Source organism: Drosophila eugracilis, unplaced genomic scaffold (assembly GCF_018153835.1).
Source record: "Drosophila eugracilis isolate 14026-0451.02 unplaced genomic scaffold, ASM1815383v1 contig_116, whole genome shotgun sequence".
NCBI classification, from domain to species: Eukaryota; Metazoa; Arthropoda; class Insecta; order Diptera; family Drosophilidae; genus Drosophila; species Drosophila eugracilis.
Genome location: NW_024571941.1, coordinates 7,980 through 33,262, shown reverse-complemented (window position 1 = coordinate 33,262; position 25,283 = coordinate 7,980). Strand labels below are relative to the sequence as shown.

The window sequence follows — 25,283 nt, the reverse complement described above, 5'->3', positions numbered from 1 at the left end:
AAATTGTGACAATACTTTGCCATAGGGAATTTGGTTGATGTAAATCTCACAATTATCAAATGTTACTAGAGCCGATACCCTTACAGAAATTGGGGTTGTACAATTACAATTAGATACAATGGTAGTGTTGACTGTGTTAATTATTGATATATATTGGAAAGTGTGTAGGAGGCGGTATACGAATTTTGAAAATCCTATTCTTGTAATTGTTTAAGTAATTGTTAATTATTTGCTGTTCTTTATTTATATGCTCCGTAATGTTTTTAAGCCTTGCTTTTATATCGTTATTAAATTTTTCCTGTTTGTTTGCATTTTCTCTTAGTTCTTTCTGATTTTCTGTGATCGTCTTTAAGTTTTTATCGATTCTACGTCCGTCATCGTCGTCCGAATTTCCCGTTACTATTTTAACAACCTTTGCTAGTTCATTTATTAGCCCCTCTTTTGTCTTTTCTTAGGCAACAACATCTCTACCCTACCTTTAAGTTGCAGAAGTTTCTTTGATAACGCAGCGCAAGTTTGTTACAGCATCCTGCCACGCCCACTCTAACGCGCACAAATCGCGAAAAACTAAAAACGCTGAAATCTCAGGAACTATAAGAGCTAGAAAGTTTAAATTCAGAATGTATAATCTTAAGATGCCAGCGCTTCATTTAGTAGCACTACTATCCGGCCACACCCACCCATACGCCCACAAGGCTCAAAAGACGGTTTTCGCATTTTCTAGAAAAGCTGATATCTCAGTAACTATAAGTGATTGAAAGTTCGAATTAAGCATGTAGGTTTTTATGATTCCCCAAATGCGAATTGTTCCCATCTAGCCACGCCCACCCTAACGCCCACAAACCGCGAAAACTGTGGTGTCTATAATAATATTATGAAGAAATTTAGGTTATAAGGCCTCACATGGGCAGTTACGTTACTATCAGTTACTCGACATGCTTTCTCCGACAATAGGTAGCGCTTATGGAATTTTAACTAGCAAAAAAAATATTTTAAAATTGTGTAAAACAGTAACGGGTATCTTATAGCCTCGGCACTCGAATATAGCGTTTCCTCTTTTGTATAGTTTTTAAATTTTGAGATCTTTTTTAGTAGTGTTTTAATTTTTGGCTACAAGTGTTTTGAAATTCGTTTAGCTTCTGTAGATAGTCGTGTTCAGTGTTATAGTCAATTTCCTTGTTGAAAGTGTGAGTTCTACCTGAGAATAATTCGAATGGTGTGTATTTCGTTGCTGAATGAATGCTATTGTTGTAAAAAAAAAAAAAATTCTTCATGATCTTGTTCTAGTTTATTATCTTTCCTCGTTTTGAAAATAATTCTTTAAATTTCAGTTAGAGATGAATGTAGTCTTGTGAATTACTTTTGAATTGTTGGAATGATGTTATACGAAAAACAATGTTATATTATTTGCAGAAATCGATAAAAATTTTCCCAGAAAATTCAGCATCTTGATCACATATTAATTTTGCTGGAATGCCTATGAAACAGAAATAATGTCTCAAAGATTTGACCACGTTAATAACATTCCTTGCTGGAAAGGTATAGGCAGTAGCAAATTTAGAGAATTTATCAATCAAAGTAAGAATTATTTGGCCATTAATTGTGTAAATATCCATGTGTACTATCTGTAATGGTACTTCTGGACTTTCGGTCTTTATATATCGGCTTCTGAGGTCTTCTGTCGTACTTAAGATTTTGGGAAGTATGACATGCATTAATTATCTTCGTTATTTTTTATTTCATATAGGGAAAATATATTGTTCTTCTTCTTAATTTCTTGTAAAATTTGAATAATACCAACAAAATTGAAATTAATTTTGGATATAATGTGTCTGAATTTGTTCTTGAATAAAATGCGGTTTCTACTTTCTCTTCGTCTCATAACTCGAAAATGTATTGTGTATTAAATTGTGTGAATTTGTTACTTCTCTTGGTATGGAATTCGCTATGCAGTTTGTTTGTATCGCTACGCGACTTAATGCATCGGCCACTACATTCTGGGATCCTGGAATCCTTTCTTGTATACTACTTCCAATTATAACAATTGTAGCTTACACAGGACTAATTTGGAGTTGGGTTCTTTGAAATTCATCAGCCATGTCAAGGGTTTGTGATTCGTAACTATTTGAAATTTGGTTTGGTTATCTTGGCAAAATCTCGGATGAATTTTCTATAATATCCCAAGAGGCCCAGGAAAGATTTTATTTCTTTCTTTGTGGTCGGGATTGGGAAAGCCTTTATTGCAGAAATTTTCCTTGGGATTGGTTTAATTTCCTCTTCAGTTACGATATGTCCTAAGTATTCTATTTCTTTGTGTAAAAACTCGGACTTGTCAGGGTGAATCTTTAAGTTGGCATGTTTTAATGTACTAAATACGGAACCTTAATCAGTAATGTGCTCCTGTAGAGAAGGTGAGTAGACTATAATGTCCTCGAAATATACTAAACAACAATCATCATTAAGATCTGCCAGAACGTTATCCATAAAGTTGAAAAGTTTCTGGGGCGTTAGTGAGACCGAAAGGCATACGGAGAAATTCATAATGTCCTCCTTGTGCTGTGAAAGCTGTTTATGCGTGTTGCTAGGTGTTGAAGTGGGGCGGTGTTGCCGGAAAAAGATGCCTCTTGATGGTGGTGGAAGTCGGGGGAGTCGTGGAATCGCCCGACTGCTTTATTCACTTCATACAAGAAAAACTGACTTAACTTAACTTAGCATAAGAAAAAAAGACGATCGCCGACGGCCGACCGCTGCAGTTGGACCCGAGAGAGCGAGAGTGCAAGATTGTGCAGAGAGGGGCGAGGGCGGATGCGCTCTTCAGCGCGGATGCGCTCTTTAGCGCGGATGCGCTCTTTAGCGTGGATGCGCTCTTCAGCGCGGATGCGCTCTTCACGCGCTCTTCTTCGGCGGAACATTGGACCCTCACCTGAACATCCCGCCCCCCTTGCAATCACTCGGGTTGCAACAGCTCCCTCGTCGCTACGGTTGGTGACAGGCTCCGGACACGACCCATCCAAAAACGGTGCTCTGGGCCACCGGCAGCCCGTCCTGGATCTTCAGGAACCCCGGCTGTACGCGGGTACATATCCGCGCCCAGGACAACGGAGATCGTCGCTGGCAGATAGAACCGCTCATCCGCCAATGTCACGCCTCGGAAGTGGGCACGCACCGCCTCGCTCAGCTCTCGAGACGGCGTACGACCGCGCACGTGAGGCTCGATTTTGAAAACGACCTCCAGCCGAACGCTATCATCCGTTTTGGAACCCATGGTGGTCGAACAAACTTGTTCGTCCCCCACGCTGGTAGTGGGCAGACGGAAGCACGCCGCTAGCGATGCGTCGATGCAGCTCGAGGGCGTACACGGGTCGATAAGAGCCCCCGTGTTGAAGATCCGGGTCCCGGTGTCAATGCGCACTAGCGCGGTCGGCAGAACGTTGACGCTGTTCCTCTGCAGCAGCGACGATAGGGTGGGCGCAGCGGCTGCGTCCTGCGGGGTCCCTTGGCGAGAGGCGGAAAGTTGCCTAGGCGCGAATGACGCGGTCGGACGAGCGGTGGACGGCACCCGATGAGTGGCGGACGAAGGCCGTGGAGCACCTGAAGCTTGCCGGCCAGTGGCGGAAGAATGCTGAGGAGCTGCCGACGAGCGCCGGGAAGTCGATGGCCGTGGACCGGCTTGTGAGTCCGCTTGTCCGCTTGACGAGCCCTCGCGCGGTGCGGATGTCAATCACGCGTACATGGCCATCAATCCTGCCTAATCGCCACTCATTGGACGGAAGGTTGTCCTCCTTGATGACCACCATATCCCCGACGCGGAGATTCCTCGTAGGGGCACGCCACTTGTTCCTCTTATGGAGCTCCTTGAGGTACTCTTCCTTCCATCGCAGACGAAATTGCTGTTGAAGAGCCTTCAGGTGCTGCCAGCGATTAATAATTGGGGGATCCCTTTAGCTCGGGTTCGACCGTGACGAGAAGAGGATCTCCCACCAGAAAGTGCCCGGGTGTAAGAGCCATCAGATCAGCAGGGTCTTCGGACATTGGCGCGAGCGGCCGCGAATTTAGGCACGCCTCGATCCTCGCCAGGAGAGTAGCCAGCTCCTCAAAGGTGTATTTCCGTGTGGCGGAGCCCCTTTTAGGCTCTGGAGAAAATCGCGAGATAGCAGGGCAGCTGCCCCCACAAAGGTCTTCCCGTTGTCCGACTGCACTTGACGGGGGCATCCTCTCCGGGACACGAACCGAGCGAAAGCAGCCAGAAATTTCTCGGTCGTAAGGTCCGACGTAGGCTCTAAATGGATGGCCTTAGTGGAGAAGCACACGAACACCAACACATACCCCTTTGTGATGAGGCAGGCTCGCCCCGTATAGTTCTTTATCTCGAAAGGACCGGCATAATCCACACCTGTGTACGTGAATGGGCGCGAGAAGGACGTCCGTTCCTTCGGTAGCTCTCCCATGAGCTGCGTCTGCAACTTCTTCTTGTGGATGACACATACCTTACAAGCATAGACGACGGACTTGACCAAATTCCTCACCCTTGGAATCCAGAATTTGGCCCGAATCAGGCAGATCATCAGCTGATTGCCACCGTGCAGCGTGATGCGATGCGTAAATTGAACAAGGAGTCAGATGGCAGTCGTATGGAAGGATTATCGGATGTCGTTCGTCGTATTGGAGAAGTTCAGAGGACGTGACCCGGCCGCAGGCTCTCATAAGGCCTTGCGAATCCATGAAGGGGTTCAGATTTTGAGCCAGACTGGACGCTGATACTGGACGCTTTTCGCTTAAGCAGCCCATTTCAGAGACGAAGTGTCTGCGCTGAGTGACGGAAACTAGAAGACGTAATCTCATTAGCAGTCAGGTGCTCTTCGAACGGAGAGCGTATCTTCCGCGCGCGCTGGATGAAGCGACAAACATAGGCAATGACTCGTAGTGCCTTGTCAAGTGTGGAGAAACGTTCAAGGAGATCTTCGGGGGGCGCCTTCGCGACATGGACCTTGACCGCTCGCTTCTCGAGTTCAGTCACGGGGGCCTCGTTGCCTTGAGTGGGCCACTCGCTGCGAGGCCCTCGCAGCCAGCCAGGCCCGTGCCACCACAACTGGTTATCCGCAAGGTCTTGGAGAGCTACGCCTCGGCTGGCGAGGTCCGCAGGGTTCTGCTCGGAGCGGACATGTGCCCATTTCTGCACGTCGGTGAACTGGGCGATCTTGGCTACCCGGTTGGCCAAGAACGTTGTTCACTGACACTCTGGCTTCTGCAGCCATGCGAGGACAATAGTCGAGTCCGTCCAACAGTATGGGGCAGATGCGGGCCCTGGCATCTTTGGCAGAACGGCGGTGGCCATTTCCGACAGCAACAAGGCGCCGCACAGCTCTAACCGAGGGAGCGACACCGTTTTAACTGGGGCCACTCAAGTCTTTGCCGTCAGCAGGTTCACTATGACCGCAGACCCAACCTCGACACGGACGTAAATTGCTGCGCCGTACGCCTTCTCTGAAGCGTCGCAGAACCCGTGATGCTCGACTGTGGCCGGAACGCGACCCATCGAGGAACACGAATCTGATCGAGCACCGAGTAATTCTCCAGGAAGTTAACCCATCGCTGACAGAAATCTTGAGGGAGGGCGTCGTCCCACCCCAGATCCAGAATCCAAATGTCCTGCATGAACATCCTTGCCCGGACAATGAAAGGAGCGAGCCAACCTGCTGGATCGAACAATTTGGCAATTTGGGAGAGGACTTGGCGCTTCGTGAAGGACGAGCCGCAAGTCAACTCTGGCGGAACAAAAAAAAAACTCATCGCTCGTCGCTTTCCAGCGCACGCCGAGTGTCTTGGCCGTGCTCTCTGCATCGATGTCGAGGAAATCAGCACGATGGAGGTGGTCGCTCGGAATGTCGGCCAGGATCGCCTTGCTTTTCGACGTCCATTTCCTCAGTGGAAACCCTGCTGACTCTAGGGCGCCCTTTAGCTCCCGAATCACCACTTGGGCTTCGGTTTTGGAGTCTGCCCCGCGAGAACGTCATCAACGTACATAAAATGCCGGATAATTTGGCTTGCCTGCGGGTACTTCAACTCTTCGTCGTCAGCGAGCTGCTGCAGGACACGGATCGCTAGGAACGGGGCACAATTGACACCGAAGGTAACCGTTTTTAATTCGTAGTCGTGGATCTCCCCATCGGGATTCCGAAACAAAATACGTTGGAGCGGAGTATGCTTGGGGTCTATCCAAATTTGCCGATAGATCTTCTCGATGTCGGCGTTGAAGACAAACCTAAAGTATCGTCACTTTAGGATTTGAATCGTCAGGTCGGATTGTAAGACCGGGCCCGCGTAAAGAATGTCGTTCAGACTGGTCCCGTTTGCGGACGGGCTCGAAGCATTGAAGACTACCCGCACCTTGGTGGTCGTGCTTTCGGGCTTGAAGACGGCATGATGTGGGAGGTAGTAGGTAGCGGAACTGCTCGTGGGAGAGAGTGGTCATGTGGCCTAAGTCGATGTATTCCTGTATTACCGAGTCATAGCGGGCCTTAAGGGGCGGATCCCTCTTCAGGCGCTGCTCATTACGTAGGAACTGAGCAAGAGCAAAGGACCGTGAAGCCGACAGCTCGGAACCCTTCTACTCGGGGTCGCGTAAGGGGAGCGTCACAACGTACTTGCCACACTCGTCTCTTCTCGTCGTCTGGACAAAATTGTGCTCGCAAACTGAATCCGATTCCGAATTAATCTGTGTGGGCACATCCTCCACCTCCCAAAATTTGGTGAGGAGCTAATCCAGCGAGTCACCGAGGCTACGGGCAACTCGTGTGGAAAAAGCGGACACGCTGCTAGGGTTGGCTGGAGATAATAGGCCTGTCAGCACCCATCCAAAAATGGTTTCCTGACCGAGAAGTGACCCGCAGATGTTAGCCCTGGTATTACAGAGGAGAATGGAAGGAAGAATGTCAGCTCCTATTAACACATCGACTTGGGAGCTTTCAAAGAAGTTGGGGTCCGCCAGGGGAATATCGGGCAGCCCCTTGAGACGATCCCGCGGAATCGGATATGATGGCAGATTTCCTGCCAACTGAGGAAGAACGTAAGCCGCAGTCTCTAATTGCAACCCGGGTCTAGACGGCGACCGAATGGAGAAATGGCACAATTTAGTAGACTGCGCGGAAATGGTCTGATTAAGACCGGACACTTGGGCTTGAATAGTCTTGAAGGGAAGCTTGACAAGGTTGAACAGTCGTTCAGTTATGAACGTCGCTTCGGACCCTGAGTCTATCAGTGCTCGTGCCTGGAAACTGCACCCCAGATGGCACACGTTGATAAGGGCAGTGCCCAGTAGGACGGCTCCAGACCCGGAGGCGAAGCACACCTGCACATCCGACTGATCCTCTGAGCCGTTTGTGCTTCTGGCAGGTCGTGCGGGTCGAGCCCTTGCTGGAGTAGGCGGACTTGGAGCGGTAGCGAACGGATTGCCGCGGTGCAGGAGGGTGTGGTGTCGGCTGTGGCATGTGAAGCAGGTATGGGCGCTCGTGCAGTCTCGCTGCTGGTGCCCTCGGGCAAAACAGTTCAAGCATAACTGCTTCCTCTTAATGTAGTCGGAGCGCCCGTCCACGTTCATTTCTAGGAAACGCGGTCATAAGCGGATAGGGTGGTTCTCCCTCAAACAGAGATCGCATCCCTTTTGGCCCGGAGCCACTCGAGTCTCGTACGAATTGAGCCTCCGTGCAGGGGCAGCAGGAAGTTCCGACCTTGGCGGAGATTGCCCGGAGCCACTAGGCCTAACGTCGTCGATGGCCTCCAGAGTGCGATGGCGCTCTGTCAGGAAGTTATCTAATTCCTTCCATGTTGGAATTTCGGCCTTATTATGTACGGATTGCTCCCACATAGAAAGTGTGACCTTGGGGAGCTTCGAGGAAATCATAAAGACCAGGAGACAATCCCACGCCTCAACATTGATGGCGGACATTTCTAGGGCTGTCAGACAACTCTGAATGGTGGTTTGCAGTTCCCTCAGCGCGACCCCGGTCTCTTGAGAAATAGCCTGGAGGTTGAAAAGGATCTTCAACTGGCTATTGACTAACAGCCGCCGATTCTCAAAACGGTCTGAGAGGCTTTGCCACGCTGCGACAAACCCCTCATGGGTAAGCGGAGCCTTAGCAACAATGGCGTGTGCGTCACCACTTGTTTTGGACAGCAAGTGAAACAACTTCTCTACCGGGGTGAGCCGCGAGTTTAGGATATAAATGGCCGTAAACAAGTCTCTAAAGGTGGGCCACCGAAGGTAATCACCCGCAAAGACCTCGGTATCCACTGGAGGTAACCGACAGCCTGTAGACGCGGGCGTGTGGACATTGACGGAAGCCTGCGTGGATTGGGAGGCAATTTTCTCCCGAAGCTGGGCAATACACCTCAAATATACGGAGTAACAGTAGCTGTACTTCGATTCCAGCACTGCTGAGGTGGCCGAATTGTCGTCGGACACGGCGAGCAAATCGGAGCAGCTCTCATAGCACTTTTCCACTTTCTCCCAAAATGCCCGAATTCGGTCTCGATGGACTTCGCACATGTATTGGGAGCCTGTTTCTGGGCCTCCCGGGGTATTGATGTTGGCCTCAAATTGGCTAATTCGATCTGTCGTAGCGATGACCTTTTTCAGCGCCACTTCGACCGCACTTTGAGCCATTTTTACAACGGAGCGAGTCTGCCTCTGTGAAGGATCGGGGATTGTATTGACGTTTTCGTTACTCTTTGCCCTTTGAATGGCCCTGGTCGCCTTAGGCTTCAAAAGAGGCGTCCGTGGAGATGCGGATTGAGATCTGTCCAAACTGATGGCTGGGATCGGACGCGGATTTTTGTCGTCTCCCGTGGGCATTCTCAAAAGTCAATTCGCTGGTCAGCGCTTGGCGACTGACTTGCGCAATAGGGGCCTCGTTCGAAGCGGTGGCTGGTCACACTAAAGTGATGAGAACGGTGAGATCGCGGATGGATTGCGATCACAAGGAACTAGAGGGCACTAGCGGAGCCGATGTCGAAAGGAAGATCGTGTGCGGCACAAATCGAATGTGAAAACAAAACTTCAGGAACCAAACAACCCAGAAGTAGACGAGGTTTGGTGAGATTGTAGGCGGATGTTGCCTGATGCGGAGTGGAAGCTGCGCTAAGGGCCCGGAGATTGGACAAGTACCGTTCGGAATTCACCCCGAAGGAAAAAAAACAGCACCAAAAAAAACACAACACGGCTACTGAGCCGGCGAGGTTGCGAACTTCAGCGACACAATCACGGATTTGTAGGCGGTTTTTTTTTTTTTTTTAAAAACAGATTTTATTTCAGTTAAATTTTGCCACGTATTTATTCCCTGAAATTGGACGCAGAAAATATATGGCATGCATGTCGCTATATGTATGCTCGTGAGGCCTAGGTTGGCACAGTGGACTGCGGACTGTATAAATGGAGGAACTGAAAGCTGTGTGGTGTAAAAAAAAAAACACTGATTGGAAAAAAAAACAAGAAGAAACGCTATAGTCGAGTGCCGCGACCATAAGATACCCGTTACTGTTTTACAAAATTTTAAAAAATTATTTTGCTAGTGGAAATTCACAAGGCGCCACCTATTGTCAGAGGAAGTATGTTGAGTATGCTTATAGTGACGTCACTGCCCATGTGAGGCCTTATAACTTAATTTCTTTATAAATAGCGAAATAATGTTCCGATTTGAAAAATCTTTTGTAAATCGATAGGTATTAACAGAAATAAGTTACACAAGGTCAAACGAAGGCATTCATAATAATATTATAGACGCCACAGCTTTCCGCGGTTTGTGGGCGTCAGAGTAGGCGTGGCCGGATGCAACTTCGTGGAAAGTTGCAAAGGCATCTCCTAAATACGTGATCCTAAACAAAATTATGTAGCTCTTATAGTTTTTGAGATTTTTGCATTTTTGGTTGTTCAGGTTTTGTGGGCGTTAGAGTGGGCGTGGCTTGATCGAAAAAGAAACAATTCGCATTGGGAGCATAATAGAAACCTACATGCTTAATCCGAACTTTCCATCTCTTATAGTTACCGAGATATCAGCTTTTCTAGAAAATCCGAAAACCGTCTTTTGAGCCTTGTGGGCGTATGGGTGGGTGTGGCCGGATAGTTGTACCACTATAAGATGCGCTGCCATTTAAAGATTATACTTTTTGAATTTCAACTTTCTAACTGCAATAGTTCCTGAGATTTCAGCAATTTTAGTTTTTGGCGATTTGTGGGAGTTAGAGTGGGCGTGGCAGGATGCTGTAATAAACTTGCGCTGTCCCGGGACCTCAAGAATCTTCATGCTTAATCTCAACTTTGTATCTGCTATAGTTCCTGAGATCTCAGCGTTCATACGGACGGACGGACGGACGGACGGACGGACGGGCAGACGGACATGGCTCAATCGACTTCGCTATTGATCCTGATCAAGAATATATATACTTTATAGGGTCGCAAAAGCTTCCTTCTATCTGTTACATACATTTCAACGAATCTAGTATACCCTTTTACTCTACGAGTAACGGGCACTAGCGGAGCCGATGTCGAAAGGAAGATCGTGTGCGGCACAAATCGAATGTGAAAACAAAACTTCAGGAACCAAACAACCCAGAAGTAGGCGAGGTTTGGTGAGATTGTAGGCGGATGTTGCCTGATGCGGAGTGGAAGCTGCGCTAAGGGCACGGAGATTGGACAAGTACCGTTCGGAATTCACCCCGAAGGAAAAAAAACAGCACCAAAAAAAACACAACACGGCTACTGAGCCGGCGAGGTTGCGAACTTAAGCGACACAATCACGGATTTGTAGGCGGTTTTTTTTTTTTTTTTAAACAGATTTTATTTCAGTTAAATTTTGCCACGTATTTATTCCCTGAAATTGGACGCAGAAAATATATGGCATGCATGTCGCTATATGTATGCTCGTGAGGCCTAGGTTGGCACAGTGGACTGCGGACTGTATAAATGGAGGAACTGAAAGCTGTGTGGTGTAAAAAAAAAACACTGATTGGAAAAAAAAACAAGAAGAAACGCTATAGTCGAGTGCCGCGACCATAAGATACCCGTTACTGTTTTACAAAATTTTTAAAAAATTATTTTGCTAGTGGAAATTCACAAGGCGCCACCTATTGTCAGAGGAAGTATGTTGAGTATGCTTATAGTGACGTCACTGCCCATGTGAGGCCTTATAACTTAATTTCTTTATAAATAGCGAAATAATGTTCCGATTTGAAAAATCTTTTGTAAATCGATAGGTATTAACAGAAATAAGTTACACAAGGTCAAACGAAGGCATTCATAATAATATTATAGACGCCACAGCTTTCCGCGGTTTGTGGGCGTCAGAGTAGGCGTGGCCGGATGCAACTTCGTGGAAAGTTGCAAAGGCATCTCCTAAATACGTGATCCTAAACAAAATTATGTAGCTCTTATAGTTTTTGAGATTTTTGCATTTTTGGTTGTTCAGGTTTTGTGGGCGTTAGAGTGGGCGTGGCTTGATCGAAAAAGAAACAATTCGCATTGGGAGCATAATAGAAACCTACATGCTTAATCCGAACTTTCTATCTCTTATAGTTACCGAGATATCAGCTTTTCTAGAAAATCCGAAAACCGTCTTTTGAGCCTTGTGGGCGTATGGGTGGGTGTGGCCGGATAGTTGTACCACTATAAGATGCGCTGCCATTTAAAGATTATACTTTTTGAATTTCAACTTTCTAACTGCAATAGTTCCTGAGATTTCAGCAATTTTAGTTTTTGGCGATTTATGGGAGTTAGAGTGGGCGTGGCAGGATGCTGTAATAAACTTGCGCTGTCCCGGGACCTCAAGAATCTTCATGCTTAATCTCAACTTTGTATCTGCTATAGTTCCTGAGATCTCAGCGTTCATACGGACGGACGGACGGACGGACGGGCGGACGGACGGACGGACGGACGGACGGACGGACGGACAGACGGACATGGCTCAATCGACTTCGCTATTGATCCTGATCAAGAATATATATACTTTATAGGGTCGCAAAAGCTTCCTTCTATCTGTTACATACATTTCAACGAATCTAGTATACCCTTTTACTCTACGAGTAACGGGTATAAATATTACGCCAGCGGTGGACTGTTAAATGAATTTAGGAATTTTTGGAAATAAATCACACCGGCTGGCCAATATTAATTATGCTTTATTTTTGTCACCACACAATTTCACAAAGTATGTATGTATATATGCAAGTATATGTATGCACGTAAGGCCTAGGTTGGCACAGTGGACTGTGGACTGTATAAATGGAGGAACAGAAAGCTGTGTGGTGTAAAAAAAAAGACACTGATTGGACTGTTAAATGAATTTAGGAATTTTTGGAAATAAATCACACCGGCTGGCCAATATTAATTATGCCTTATTTTTGTCACCACACAATTTCACTGTTCACTTGGTCAATTTTACGCGGCTTAATTGCACCAAAAAAAAGAAAATGTATGGTTGTATGTGTGTATATTATATGTGTATACATACATACATATGCCTCGACCGTTGGCAAGCGAATAGCGGAATAGCAAATAACGGAGAGGCCGAAAACGGCGAGGAATATGGCGGCACACAAAACGGAGTCGGATGGAAAAATTGGCAGAATATGAAGACGAAGAAGAGTAGAAAATCTCACACTGCCGTTGTGTCGGAAAACTCGGACTTGGAGTTGACACGGAAGGAAAACAAAATCTTGCAGCAGTGTAAACGAAATTTAATGTTCGTACCACTGCTGAAGACCGGCAGAGAGACGGAGACGGAAGAAAAAGTCGTACTTATCTTTTGGCGGAACACTACCGGGAACTGCTGGTAGAAAAGGTATCCAGAATCCAAAGTATCCAGAATATCCAGAAAATCCGGCTCGAAGGACCAAATGTTGTAGTGGGGCGGTGTTGCCGGAAAAAGATGCCTCTTGATGGTGGTGGAAGTCGGGGGAGTCGTGGAATCGCCCGTCTGCTTTATTCACTTCATACAAGAAAAACTGACTTAACTTAACTTAGCATAAGAAAAAAAGACGATCGCCGACGGCCGACCGCTGCAGTTGGACCCGAGAGAGCGAGAGTGCAAGATTGTGCAGAGAGGGGCGAGGGCGGATGCGCTCTTTAGCGTGGATGCGCTCTTCAGCGCAGATGCGCTCTTCACGCGTTCTTCTTCGGCGGCACATTGGCCCCTCACCTGAACACTAGGTTCCCTTTCAATTTGACGATAGCCACTGGTCAAGTCTAAGGCTGAGAAATATTTTTCTCTGCCGATTTTGTCAATTACCTCGTTAAAGCTTGGCATGGGATATCGGTCTTGACTGTCTTTTTATTAAGCTTCCTAAGGTCCACAACCAGTATCCATTCTTTTCCTTTTGATGCGTCCATCTTTTTTGATACCAAAAATTCTGGAGCGCTCCATGGTGAATGGCAATGTTTGATTATATTCTGGTCTAGTAGTTTGATAATCTGATTTCGAATCTCTGTCGTTCCAGTTGAATTGAACCTGAACGGCCTGCAGAAAACAGGAATGTTGTGTTGTAGTCTTGATTTCGTGTTTGATTTGGTTTGTGAATGATAGTTTGTCTCCTTCACGAAACACCAAGCCAGCAAATATTCTACACAGCTGGGGTAATAGTCGTTTTTTCTCTTGACTTAGATGATCTGTTCTAATGGTAGAAAAAACTAAAGCATTAATAGTCATCTTCGTACTCTTCATACTTTGGAAAAATATTTGCAAGAGCGAAGTCTTCCTCCTCGAATCTGTTTACTTCTAGATTTGAATCTAAGTAGAAATTAATTTTCTTGGTTTGGTCGAAAAATTGTTAATCTCGATGAGAGCGAAATTATTACTTGCTGTGTATATCCCTGATGTAATGCAAAAATCCTTGATCGATTTGAAAACGCTTATTAACGCTTACAGGAACTGTGATTAACGACTTTGACTCCTCCTCTATTTCGTATAACTTTGAAAAGCGATTTTTTTCTGTAAACAAGGGAATTTTGAAAGTTGGCGTCGTAGATGTTAGTTTGAAATATCAATAACAGCTGGGAGATGGGTCAATATGTTCATACCGATTAATCCGTCAAAAAATTGATGAAAATTAAATAATAAGAAATGGAATTTTCTTTGACCGTTAATCTTCTTAAAGATAGGTAGTAAAGTCATTAGTTGAATTGGGTACTCCTGCAAAATGGTTGTGATTGAAATTGGTTTCTTAAGTGTAACTTTATCTTCTGCTACAAATTTTAGGTTGATGAATGAACCCTCTGCACCCGTATCTATTACGAATTTTAAGTTGTATTTGTCTTGGAAAGTTAGTTCGATATAGGGTAAACTATCGTCTAAGTAAAATTAACTAAAGAATCCTGTATTTTGTTACTCATCAAAATTGTGTGACACCTCGGTTTCTACTTCCTTAACTTTCGTCTCAATATTGAAAAAATGTTTACCATTAGACTGAAATATGTTAGTGTTAGAGCTCCTCTTAGCTCCAGTACTCGATGTACTTGGAACGTCATCGCTTGCCATAATTTCCGGAAATCTTGTGTTACGGTTAAAATTGTCGTTTGTCTGGTTATATGATGGTCTATTGTTCCTATTATACCGGTTAATATCTCCATTTCTGTATTGATTATAGCCCCTAACTTGACGTTAATATTGAGTAGAACGAAAACGATCGTTTTGTATACCGAGTTGTTTATTTTGTGATCCACCTGAGGCATTCTCGGAAAAATTCAAATTTCTATCCTTCATTGCTACATCGTACGCCTCTCCCTATTGGATTGAAAGCTCTAACTATTGTACTTAAATTTCCCCTGAACCAACTGCCAATTTATTAATTTTCTTTGTTCATACAATCTCTGCAGAGATAGTTGTTATTGCTTTAAACTGCAAAGTTCAGCCATGAGAGTTTCTTTATCCCTCCTGTCCCTGCAGTGGGTTACTAAGGCGTCCCAGACAAGAGTTGCTCCTAAAGCAATTACTGCTTCGTTTGTCTTAACCTCTATTTTCTGTCTAATTACCCTGAGAAGTATTTGGCCATACGGAGTCTGGTCCGTGCCTCTAATCATTAAAATTCATTCTTCCACATTGTTAATTAATTCGTTAAGTGTAACCTGGTCCCCTAAATGGGATCCGGGATCCCCATTGAGGCAATCAATTCAGCAGGATTGACAACAGCGGTGCTAGGGTGTGACGGTGAGGAACTGTTACTGGAATCCATGGTCAGAGGAGATGGTGTAACTATTGGTCTTAAGGACAGAGAATTTTCTTGCGGTGCTATTTTGTTAGATATGAGTTTGCTACTACCGCCTCTCGTAGTAATCCAGCTTGTTGGTAATAGATTTCTAACCTTTTGGCACTTTGGGACAATAAAACTTACTCAGTGTATTACACTTATAAGTGTACTTAAAATTTAATCTGAATTATACTTAAGTGTTGTTTGCTCGTATCTGTTGTGCGGTGTAATTCCTTAAGTGTTGTATTCTTGTGGAATCACCCGTGACGGTAGATTTATAAGTTAATAAATTCCTTTTATTTTTTTCTTCATTGCTAAAATGATTCGTGTTAAAATTTATTGCCTTATTTCTATATATGTATTATAACATATATATGAAAAGGCAAGCAAAGGCATACTATTAATAATTCAAATGTCAGTTGAAACTAGCTTTCAAAGAAATTGTCTCAGGATATTGGATTTTTTTTTACCATTATTATTTAGAGTTAACCCGGATTATGAAACTTGAGTACAAAATTTTATACAAAACACGTGATGGGATTGTAGGGCTATTTCATCCACGTTGTTTACTCTACATCTTTTCATTTTTTACTTTTGCACTCTTTTTTTATTGATTTTTTGACTTTCGTGTTTTTTAAATTTGTATCTTTGTATCTTTAAATGCACTCATCTTCTTTACTTTATATTTTTTACAATATATTTTCTTTCTTATAGCTTCTTTTCTTTTTACAAAAAAATAATTTCTTTGCTTGTCTCCATACATATCTTTCACATTTGTAATCTTTTTTTACGGCAAACTTCACTTTTGGTTATATGTGTGTGTCTTTCTTACAAAGTTGCGAAGATCCTAAAGTCCATAGTGGTTCGTAATCAAATGTCAAACCAGTCCAAATGTTCTGCTTGTGTCATATTTTCGGCATCGTAGTGGTCGGGGCATCCTGTTGCAATGTCAGTTAACGGGGCAACGACTCAAGTGGCTTTTGCCCAAATTCGGACAATGTTTGGGCTGCAACTTAGTTGCTTGATGTGTAGTTTCCAAGTGGCCGCCCAGTCAGCGTGCCAATTCCAGGGTAAAACAAAATGCTGAGAATACATAGCGCGAGTACATAGAAAAGGTATCGCCGGCTAGCACCAGATTTCCCCTGTGGCAAAGCGAAATAATCACCCCAATTACAAATACCGCAGAAAATTGGACCCAAAAACACCAAGCTTAAACACTCGCGCAGCACCTTAGGTCCACTGAGATTGCTAAAATTAGCAAGGATCAAGATCAAATAACCCCTATTATATCCCTACTGTTGCTAAAGTAAATTTGAGTAAGTCAGTAAATTCTGACTGCTCATTTGTTTTTGTAAATGCCCTGTGCATATGGCCTTGTTCAGTCTAATTCCAGTCTAATTCGTTTTCCTCACCCTTTAAAATATTACAATCTTGGTTTGGAAAAAATCGTCCTCTAGTTCCTTTATAATGGCTTGTCCTTCGAACCCACGTTGCATTTTTGGTCCTGATTGGTAATATTCACTTCTTGTGGCACATTTTCCCTATATCTCCTATAGGAGTTTGTTGACTGCTAGGATTGTGGAGATCAACTCCCATTGGTTTTGGTACCGGTTGATCCTGATTTTCCTGTAAAGTTTCGATGCCCGCACCAAAACCGGTTAATAATATTATTGTTTACAAATTTGGCCATGACTTCGTTTACTCAGATGGGGTTTTGCTGCAAATAAAATCCGTTTATGGATAGGATTCTCGTGCCAATGCGACGGCATGCACTTTCACTCATTAGTTTTTCAACAGGTGAGGTTTTCATGAGGTTTTCAAAGTTAATGCTAACTTTAATGTTCCCCAGGAAAGGCGGGCAGCGACGGCCAGAATAGACGGAAGCGCTATGGACTGCAGACAACGGACAGTTCTATCAGACGGCTGATTTGGATAAGTGCATAGTCTTAAAAACTAATCCGAACAAATCCGAACTTTCTATCACTTATAGTTACCGAGATAACAGGTTTTCTAGAAAATGCGAAAACCGTCTTTTAAGCTTGGTGGGCGTATGGGTGGGTGTGGCCGGATAAGAGTACCACTATAAGATGCGCTGGCATGTAAAGATTATACATACTGAATTTCAACTTTCTAGTTCTAATAGTTCCCGAGATTTCAGCGATTTTAGTTTTTCGTGATTTGTGGGCGTTAGAGTGGGCGTGGTAGGATGCTGTAATAAACGTGCGCTGCGTAGGGACCTCAAGAATCTTCGTGGTTAATCTCAACTTTGTATCTTTTATAGACGGACAGACAGACGGACATGGCATAATCAACTTCGCTATTGATACTTTCACTCTACGAGTAACAAATTATTTTATTTTGTAATCATTCAATACTTACATAAGTCGAATTAAAAATATTTTCTCTTATGATTAACATTATATACATAAATATAAATATACGATAATATATAAATTAGGTTAAGACATAACGGGAGTCCCACACTGCCGTCTATATCGCGGCGGGTTATGTAACCAGGCCGGCGAGTTATGTTTCGGGGCCGGCGGGGCCTGCATCACCTTCGTTGTTAGTGCCCCTTAAGGGCTTCCGCCGAAATAACTTTCCTTGAGCGACTGCTCTTTATTGGGTTTCAAAAGAAGACTAAAACTAAGAGCCAAAGCAATCTAAGCATTATCTTCGAACCAGAAGTGCAGCCACGCCAATCTTCGGCCATGCGGCCCGTTACATCAATTTATTTGCCTGTGTCGGGGCCTGGAGACAAAACTTTAACTCTTCTGCATGTCGGAGGGCCGACTGCGTACCCACGGAGAGCCCAGATTGTATGAACGCAAGTACCCGAAGTCTTAGCTCCATTCTAGAGTGACCCAATAACCACCAGGGAAAGGTATGACCTACTGTTACCCGTTAACTACTCCCCGTTTAGAACCATGACCATCCTCGGTCATCTTTAGTCCATTGGCAACGGGAGGGCTAGCTCGAACGTCTGGTGCCATTTATACAGGCTAGGAGCAGATGCGTGGTGCTGGCAGCTGCACCTTCCGCGCATAAACTTTCGGGCGCAGGTACCGTGGGTTCCACGCTGAACAGCGACAAGTACGTAGTTGATACGAAGTCTGTGACCGCTAAGCCATCGCTGTTTCATTTGGATGTCATAATGTCCAGTGTTGCGGCGTGGTATGTGGATGCAACACGGGGAGAATGTTAGTGGTTTTACTTGTGGTTATTAACTTAGGGCAGGAACACATGGGAATCCTATCGTACCGACATTGTGGGGTGATCGATTAATCCGGACTTCAAATATTAATAATTAAAAGTGGCTGAATTCATAATGTTAGGCCTAGCAAGTGTGGTCGTGAGCGTTTGAACCTCGGCTATTGATCATGCTAAATTCTTGCCAAAAGATCTTTACATGAACGTGAAGGAGCAACAACCTAGTTATCTTTTGCTTTATGTTGGACAAAGAAGGAAGGTTGGAAAATCGGCAGAAATCCTACCTAAGATTGTCTTTAAGTCTCCCTCCCCCTAATAAGAACAGTCGTTCCCATATCTGCTTGTACGCGCTCCTTCGTGTACAGTGCGGTTAGTTTATTCGCCAACCTCATGTTGCTTTTATGGTATATCTTTTCTCCTACCTCGAAAATTCGGTTCTGTCTAGTCGGATTGCACCTTTCTAGACTGGCCTTTTGCGCCCTTTCGAGACTGTACACCACTGCAAATTGTTGACCGTCATTAGCTGAGAGCAGGGCATATCTCGGACGCAAATTGGTGACTGAGTGTATTGTTTTATTTTACTCTACCGTGGCTCTCATGATAACCTCAATCAATTTGTCAATTTCGATGAACCTAGCCATCTCTGACAGGGACTGTGAAACCGTTCTATCTGCTGTGTAGAGGGGGTGCGTTAACAATATCTACACCATATTAATAATTTAGCAACGATGTTATGGTTTTCGAATTAAATGACACCTCATTGTCACAGTAGATGGTTTTGATATCAGGAAAAAATTGACCAGCTGTAATGGGCTGCGCTCATCCACAATGGCCCTAGAGGGTAATGGCTGATTTTTGAAAATTTATCAACGCAGGTTAAGAATAACTTTTTATCAGTAGCGTAAATGTCCATATGCAGCATTTCCCCCGCATTCGACGGAATTGGTGTGACGCCCAGCTTTTGCTTCTTGGGGTGTCTGTTGTACTTTGCCTTGGTGCAGGTCCCGCAGTTCCCGACTACCTCATTAAATCACTTGACAGCTGTTAAATCGGTCGCCATCTTGAACAGTAATGGCCACATAAAGTTTTATACCTCTTAAAAAAGACACCCTGTATTAGAGAGTGTGACGACCAAAAATAAAGACTATTTCAGAAAAGTTATTTTAAAACTGCAGATGTAACAGGCACCATTCACCGAAATATATGTATGAACAGAAGCACATTCAAGATAGCGAGACTACACTTGGTTAAATAATAGACACTGGTTCTTTAAATTACAGAATATTACATAGGAGTCCAAGAGTGAAAGTAAACACAACAGATCACAAGCGAGGCTAAATCAAAAGTCGTTTAATAACATAAACATCATGAACACAAATTTAATAGACGTTTTGGAAATCCCAATAATTGACATTGTTAAAAAAAAAAAATTCTAGGGGAAATAAATACCGACAATGACGGGACAATTTATAGTACTGTCTTATTCCGTTACTGTCTTATCCAATTTTTAATACAACATTTTTATCAGAAAAGGGATGTTTAATAACTGACGTTGACGTCACTGCTCAGGACTTAGGTCTTATAAACTGTACTAATATTAGTAATCACAAAATTAAATTATTATCGCAAAGGGAAATCATCGAAACTCAAGGTATTACAATTTACATCTTTGTATTAATGTAAAAACTTCCTACCCCGAACTATGTCCCTACTGTTGCTAAAGTAAATTTGAGCATTTACACCAGGAGTGCCCAAAGCCTGAGCTCTGACTGCTCATTTGTTTTTGTAAATGCTCTGTGCATATGGCCTTGTTCAGTCTAATTCCAGTCTAATTCGTTTTCCTCACACTTTAAAATATTGTAATATATCTTGGTTTGGAAAAAATCGTCCTCTAGTTACTTTATAATGGCTTGTCCTTCGAACCCACGTTGCATTTTTGGTCCTGATTGGTAATATTCACTTCTTGTGGCACATTTTCCCTATATCTCCTATAGGAGTTTGTCGACTGCTAGGATTGTGGAGATCAACTTCCATTGGTTTTGGTACCGTTGTTTTCCATTAAAATGTAATTATATTGCTAATATTATATTGCCTAGATCATTTTATTTAATAATAAATAATCCTAAATCGTAATTTATAAATAACTCGAGCCCTCTTCAGTCTTTGTTAGATAAAATATTTTTAAATTGAAATCAAACACTTCTCATTCTTGACTTCTATTTCTGAATGCAACGGTAATCCGCGATTCTTTCTTGAACTCGACTAATTTAAGAATAAGCTTGAAACTCATGGGTGTACGAATAAATTATGTGGAAAGAATTTATTGAATCGAAAATATCAAAATTAAGTCCAAGCACTTGCAGTGGCATAGGTTAGTAAAAATTATTTTATTTACGAATCATTCAATACTTACATAAGTCGAATTAAAAATATTTTCGCTTATGACTATCATTATATACATAAATATAAATATACGAGTATATGATATATATACATGAGCTTTTTTCTGTGCAGATTCTTACGATTAGGGTTTGCTCGCCTCGTCTGCTTCCCTCTTGTGAAATTTTTATAAGTAAATAGTCTATAACACTTAGAAAACTATGCGTTTTTCTGTTTTAGGTATGTTTAGATTTCGTTTTACAAACAATCAAATAATTTAGATTAATTCGTCTGTTTAACGTAAAAAGCGTGTTTGGGCCCAATGTGCCTGCACGTTATCTGAAGTAAAACAAATTCAATGCAGTTTTTAGTGCTAACATCTCTGAAAAAAGACATCTCCCCTACATATTGGTTCAGGGGCTAGTATTGGCGGTAGTGGTGGAGGCAACCGATAATGAAAGTCATAGGGAATCTGTTGATCATGGTACACACTAGTCTTACAGTTTGAAGACAGCACCTGCTCAGCCGAAACCATGAAGGTGCCACTGGCCTTCGCAATTGAATTCAATGGTATTATCTATAACCCGCCGATTATTACCTCCTGCTGAGCTTCATCTTCCATGTCGGGAATCTCCTGCTTATGCACTATCATTCCTTCGCTACTGGTCTGACGAGGTGCAGTTTGTCCGTACTTTTGGTGTATGCCACGGTGGCGTTTAAGTGCAAAACGATCTGCAAACGCCGCCGAACAAATTTCGCACTTGTAGGGCTTCTCTCCAGAATGCACCTTTGCATGATTCTTAAGATGCGCTGCTTGAGAAAATGCAGATCCGCAAATTTCACATTTGTAGGGTTTTTCGCCTGTATGGATGCGCCGATGGTTCCAAAGAGTGGCATGGCGCGCAAATCCTTTGTCGCAAACTCCGCACACGTAGGGCCTTTCTCCACTATGCGTGCGTTCATGATTTTTCAGATGTGGCGACTGCGAGAACTGCATACCGCATGTTTGGCATCTAAGTAAAGAATAGTTTTTACTATAAATAAAAAATAAATAAAAACAAAAGGATCTATTACTTATATGGTTTTTCCCCTGTGTGGATACGCGCGTGGTTTTTCAAATATACGGCTTTGGCAAACGCCAAACCGCAGATGCTGCACTTGTAGTTTTTTTCGCCACTGTGCAGTTTTTTATGTGACCACAGACTTGAGTAACGTGAAAATAGTCCGCCACATATATTGCAACTGAATGGCTTCGACGGATTCCTACAGGACAAACATCTTAGTTTTGTTAGCGTAAGATTGGATTGCACTAAGATCCTATACTCACTCAGTTTTAACAGTAACCGATTGCTTTACCGATGCCCCCGCTCCACTGTGTCCAGCATGGGAGTGCTGCCCCACTAGAACCACACCGGAGCCATTGCACTTCTGGCACTTTGTCATTTGCTGAGAATTTCGTTTTTTAACTGGATGATGGCTAGTTCCACCACTTGGCTCCCTCTTCGGTGTCGTACCGCCAGTCTGCGCAGCCACAATTTGCTGCAGCTGTGCCTGGGCCTGGGGGGTGGTAGATATTATCTGCACAGGGTGTCCCATTTGACCTATAAACATAAAATTCGTTATTTTTTACTTAAGAATATTACAATCCACATTTACCGTCTTGTGCTACAAAAAGCTGCTGTTGCTGCGATGATTGTTCGGCCTGCATGCAGGATTCGCAGCGTACTTGCTTTGGACCTTTACGTTTGGACTGCTGCAGTATAGTACTGCCGCAATTCATGCACTTGCTTGCCTTGGGCTCGGGTTGCTGCTGCTGCTGCATGACCGACTGCTGCACAGACTCAAGTGTGTCGGAAGACACTATCTGAATGTGGCCCATCTGGCCATTACCAATGATGTTCTGCGCTTGCACTAGACCCTGAGCGTTCACTACGGCTATTCCATCACTACCAGCCTGCTGGGTGTTGTGCTGCTGCTGTTGTTGCTGCTCCCCATCTGTATGTATCCGCTTATGTGCATTGAGCAGTGCCAGGTGAGGAAACATATCCGAGCAGATATCACACTTGAAGCTGATATTGGATATGGTATTCTGCAACAGGGAACCGTATTAGCTCGCTTAAGTTATAGACTATTATCACGCACTGCTGCAATGGGTTTATTCTGATTAACGATCTGGATCCGGCCTTGAGAGTCTACCGTAGCGATGCCCAGTGCTGTTCCCTGATTTATAGGCATCCCATTGACTAGAGCGTAGTTGTAACCGCCCACTGGTTGGGCGATGTAGCAGGTCTTGTCATCTGTGGTAGCCAGCTGAGCGAGATTGACGGTACCGCCATTGCCCTACGGACAAATAATAAAAATGTAAGCTCTAATATACACAATAAAGTTAATTCTTACATTTGTCGTATAATAAAATGTAGGCTGCTGCTCTGCCTTTTGACCCTCGATTTTCGGTTGTTTAAGGATGGTGCCATCCGTTGTCTGGTACTGAATTGTGGCCGGTTGTCCATTAATAGCATTTGTAAAGATTATGTTTTTGGTAAGGTCTTCCATCGTGCCCACTTGAGCGAAAAACTAGTTTTAGTAAAATGTTGTTCTATACATTTATTGCAGTGACGGGCTTTTCAACACTGAAACTCGCGACGCCAGCTTTAAGACTGTGTGAGTGGGACAGATATAGAGTAATCAAGTAAAAATGGCGACGACGAACCAAAAAATATGTACATTAGCGACATTGAATTCACAAATGCATGAATACATATGTCTGAGATAGTCGTTTTTAATGTCCATAAACTTTTTTATGTTAAAAATAGTTTTCTGTACCAAATTTACCTTTTACGCAACCAGGCCTCAGAAAAATATTGGAATCGGAAGCGTATCTTAATAACTAGACAGCAATTTACGTTTTTGGGGAAGTTTTCGTTCCGATTGGCTAAACCGGGAACATTCGACCGATTTATTTGTATGTAAACTTGTATTTTGGGTGGAATAAAAGAACAAAATTGTTTGTTTTCCAAAATTACTTTCTGTTCGCTTGTTCTCACTCTAGCTGAAGAGAGATAGATACAGAATAATGCTAACGGATAGAGCAGTCGAACATTAGTTTTAATGTGGACAAGTCTGCACTCGGATTGGATAATAGAAATATACTATATTTGCCTGAAAAATATACCAAAACTAAGTACATATACCAAAAATATATTACTATATTTTATAAGACTAGAAAAAAAAATCGATTAGTAATGCATTCCCTCCCAGTCTTAAACAACAATTATAAACAGCCCAAGATCGAATAATTTTATATTCTTTTTATTCTCAGAGAGACCTACATATATTTTTTACGGCTTCCTTATACTTTCGCTCGATATTTAAAAGTATTTATAACCGTGGAGTATACAACGTTTTCAACAAATATTGTATGGCTTTTCACTTAGGTAATAAGGGCCTTAACATTCATACTAATATATGGAACTTGTGCAGTATTTCATGTTTCATATTTATAGTTCTGTTTTATATTGTATGCACAAGCATTGATGTTTCGCATCAACTACTGTGTAAACATTTCGCATCATTTTATCCGAATAAATTTTAGGTTAAGCTGCGCGCCGCTTAATCAGATTTCAAACATCGATGTTTTCTAAAATCAATATTTGTCTGCGTCGAAGCTTGCTGTGTTCTAACATGCTTGTATAAAAGGAAACAAATCATTAATGTTGAGATCGATGATGCGGTTGATAAATAGTAATGTATCAATTATTGCAGGCTTTAGCAGGCACCTGTGGTCGGATATGTGTTGTTCTGCCTTGGTGTACATACGTATGTTTAGAATCCCATACTGTTTCTGGAACACATATATGTGAATATCTTAACTAAGCTAAATTTCCAAATTTGTATTCAGTGTTCTAAAAAGAAAAAATAATTCATGTTAATATTTACTAATTAAAAATTGGCGCAATATCAACCTCACCGGCATTGAAAGAGTGTGAAAATGCATCTCTTTTAAAACGTGGGTCTATTCAAGTATCGGATCTGGTTTATATTTTTTTATCGTAACTTGCGGATCTTTTAGAATTACTATACGCTCTATCCTTAAAAGGCGTTGTTCCACCTGGTAGCCACTTCTTGAATGACACCCAATGGGTTATCCACTTTTTTCGCTTCTTTTAATTTTTCATTAACTTGAATTAACTTTTACTTCGTAGAAATATCAAGGAAAAATTTTGATCTGCAGCAACTCGCAAGACTTTTAAATTTTCGCATCGTAGTCATCAGAGAACGTCAAGGGTGTCTTTTTTCGGCACCCGAATCACACTCATACATTTCGAGTGTGTGTCGCACTCATGAACAGCAAGAAAAGAGCACACACCCGGAGTGCACAGATCGCTCTGTGCGTTTTGGGTGTCTGCGTTTTTGACACCCGCTCAATTCTAGGCACATGATCCTAATGCACAGACACCCGACAC

The 25,283-nt window shown here is 43.3% G+C and overlaps 1 protein-coding gene and 1 pseudogene across 3 annotated transcripts; both read right to left on the bottom strand.

Annotated features, from left to right (window-relative positions):
• Positions 1-3,987: 3,987 nt before the first annotated feature.
• Positions 3,988-8,650, bottom strand: LOC121529899 (annotated as a pseudogene).
• A 12,159-nt stretch (positions 8,651-20,809) lies between these two features.
• On the bottom strand, positions 20,810-23,916 carry LOC108103091 (zinc finger protein 93). 3 transcript variants are annotated; one of them, XM_017208446.2, is made up of 7 exons: positions 23,653-23,916; positions 23,218-23,477; positions 22,963-23,160; positions 22,477-22,909; positions 22,148-22,421; positions 21,895-22,098; positions 20,810-21,833 (listed from the first exon to the last, which is right to left on the bottom strand). In XM_017208446.2, exons 2-7 carry the CDS (start codon positions 23,371-23,373, stop codon positions 21,398-21,400), a joined length of 1,701 nt encoding a protein of 566 aa, XP_017063935.1. In that variant the 5' UTR covers positions 23,374-23,477; positions 23,653-23,916; the 3' UTR covers positions 20,810-21,397. The 3 variants fall into 3 exon arrangements, with proteins under 3 accessions (XP_017063935.1, XP_017063937.1, XP_017063936.1); XM_017208448.2 differs by having other exon boundaries at positions 21,895-22,083; XM_017208447.2 differs by having other exon boundaries at positions 23,218-23,381.
• Between the last annotated feature and the right edge of the window lie 1,367 nt (positions 23,917-25,283).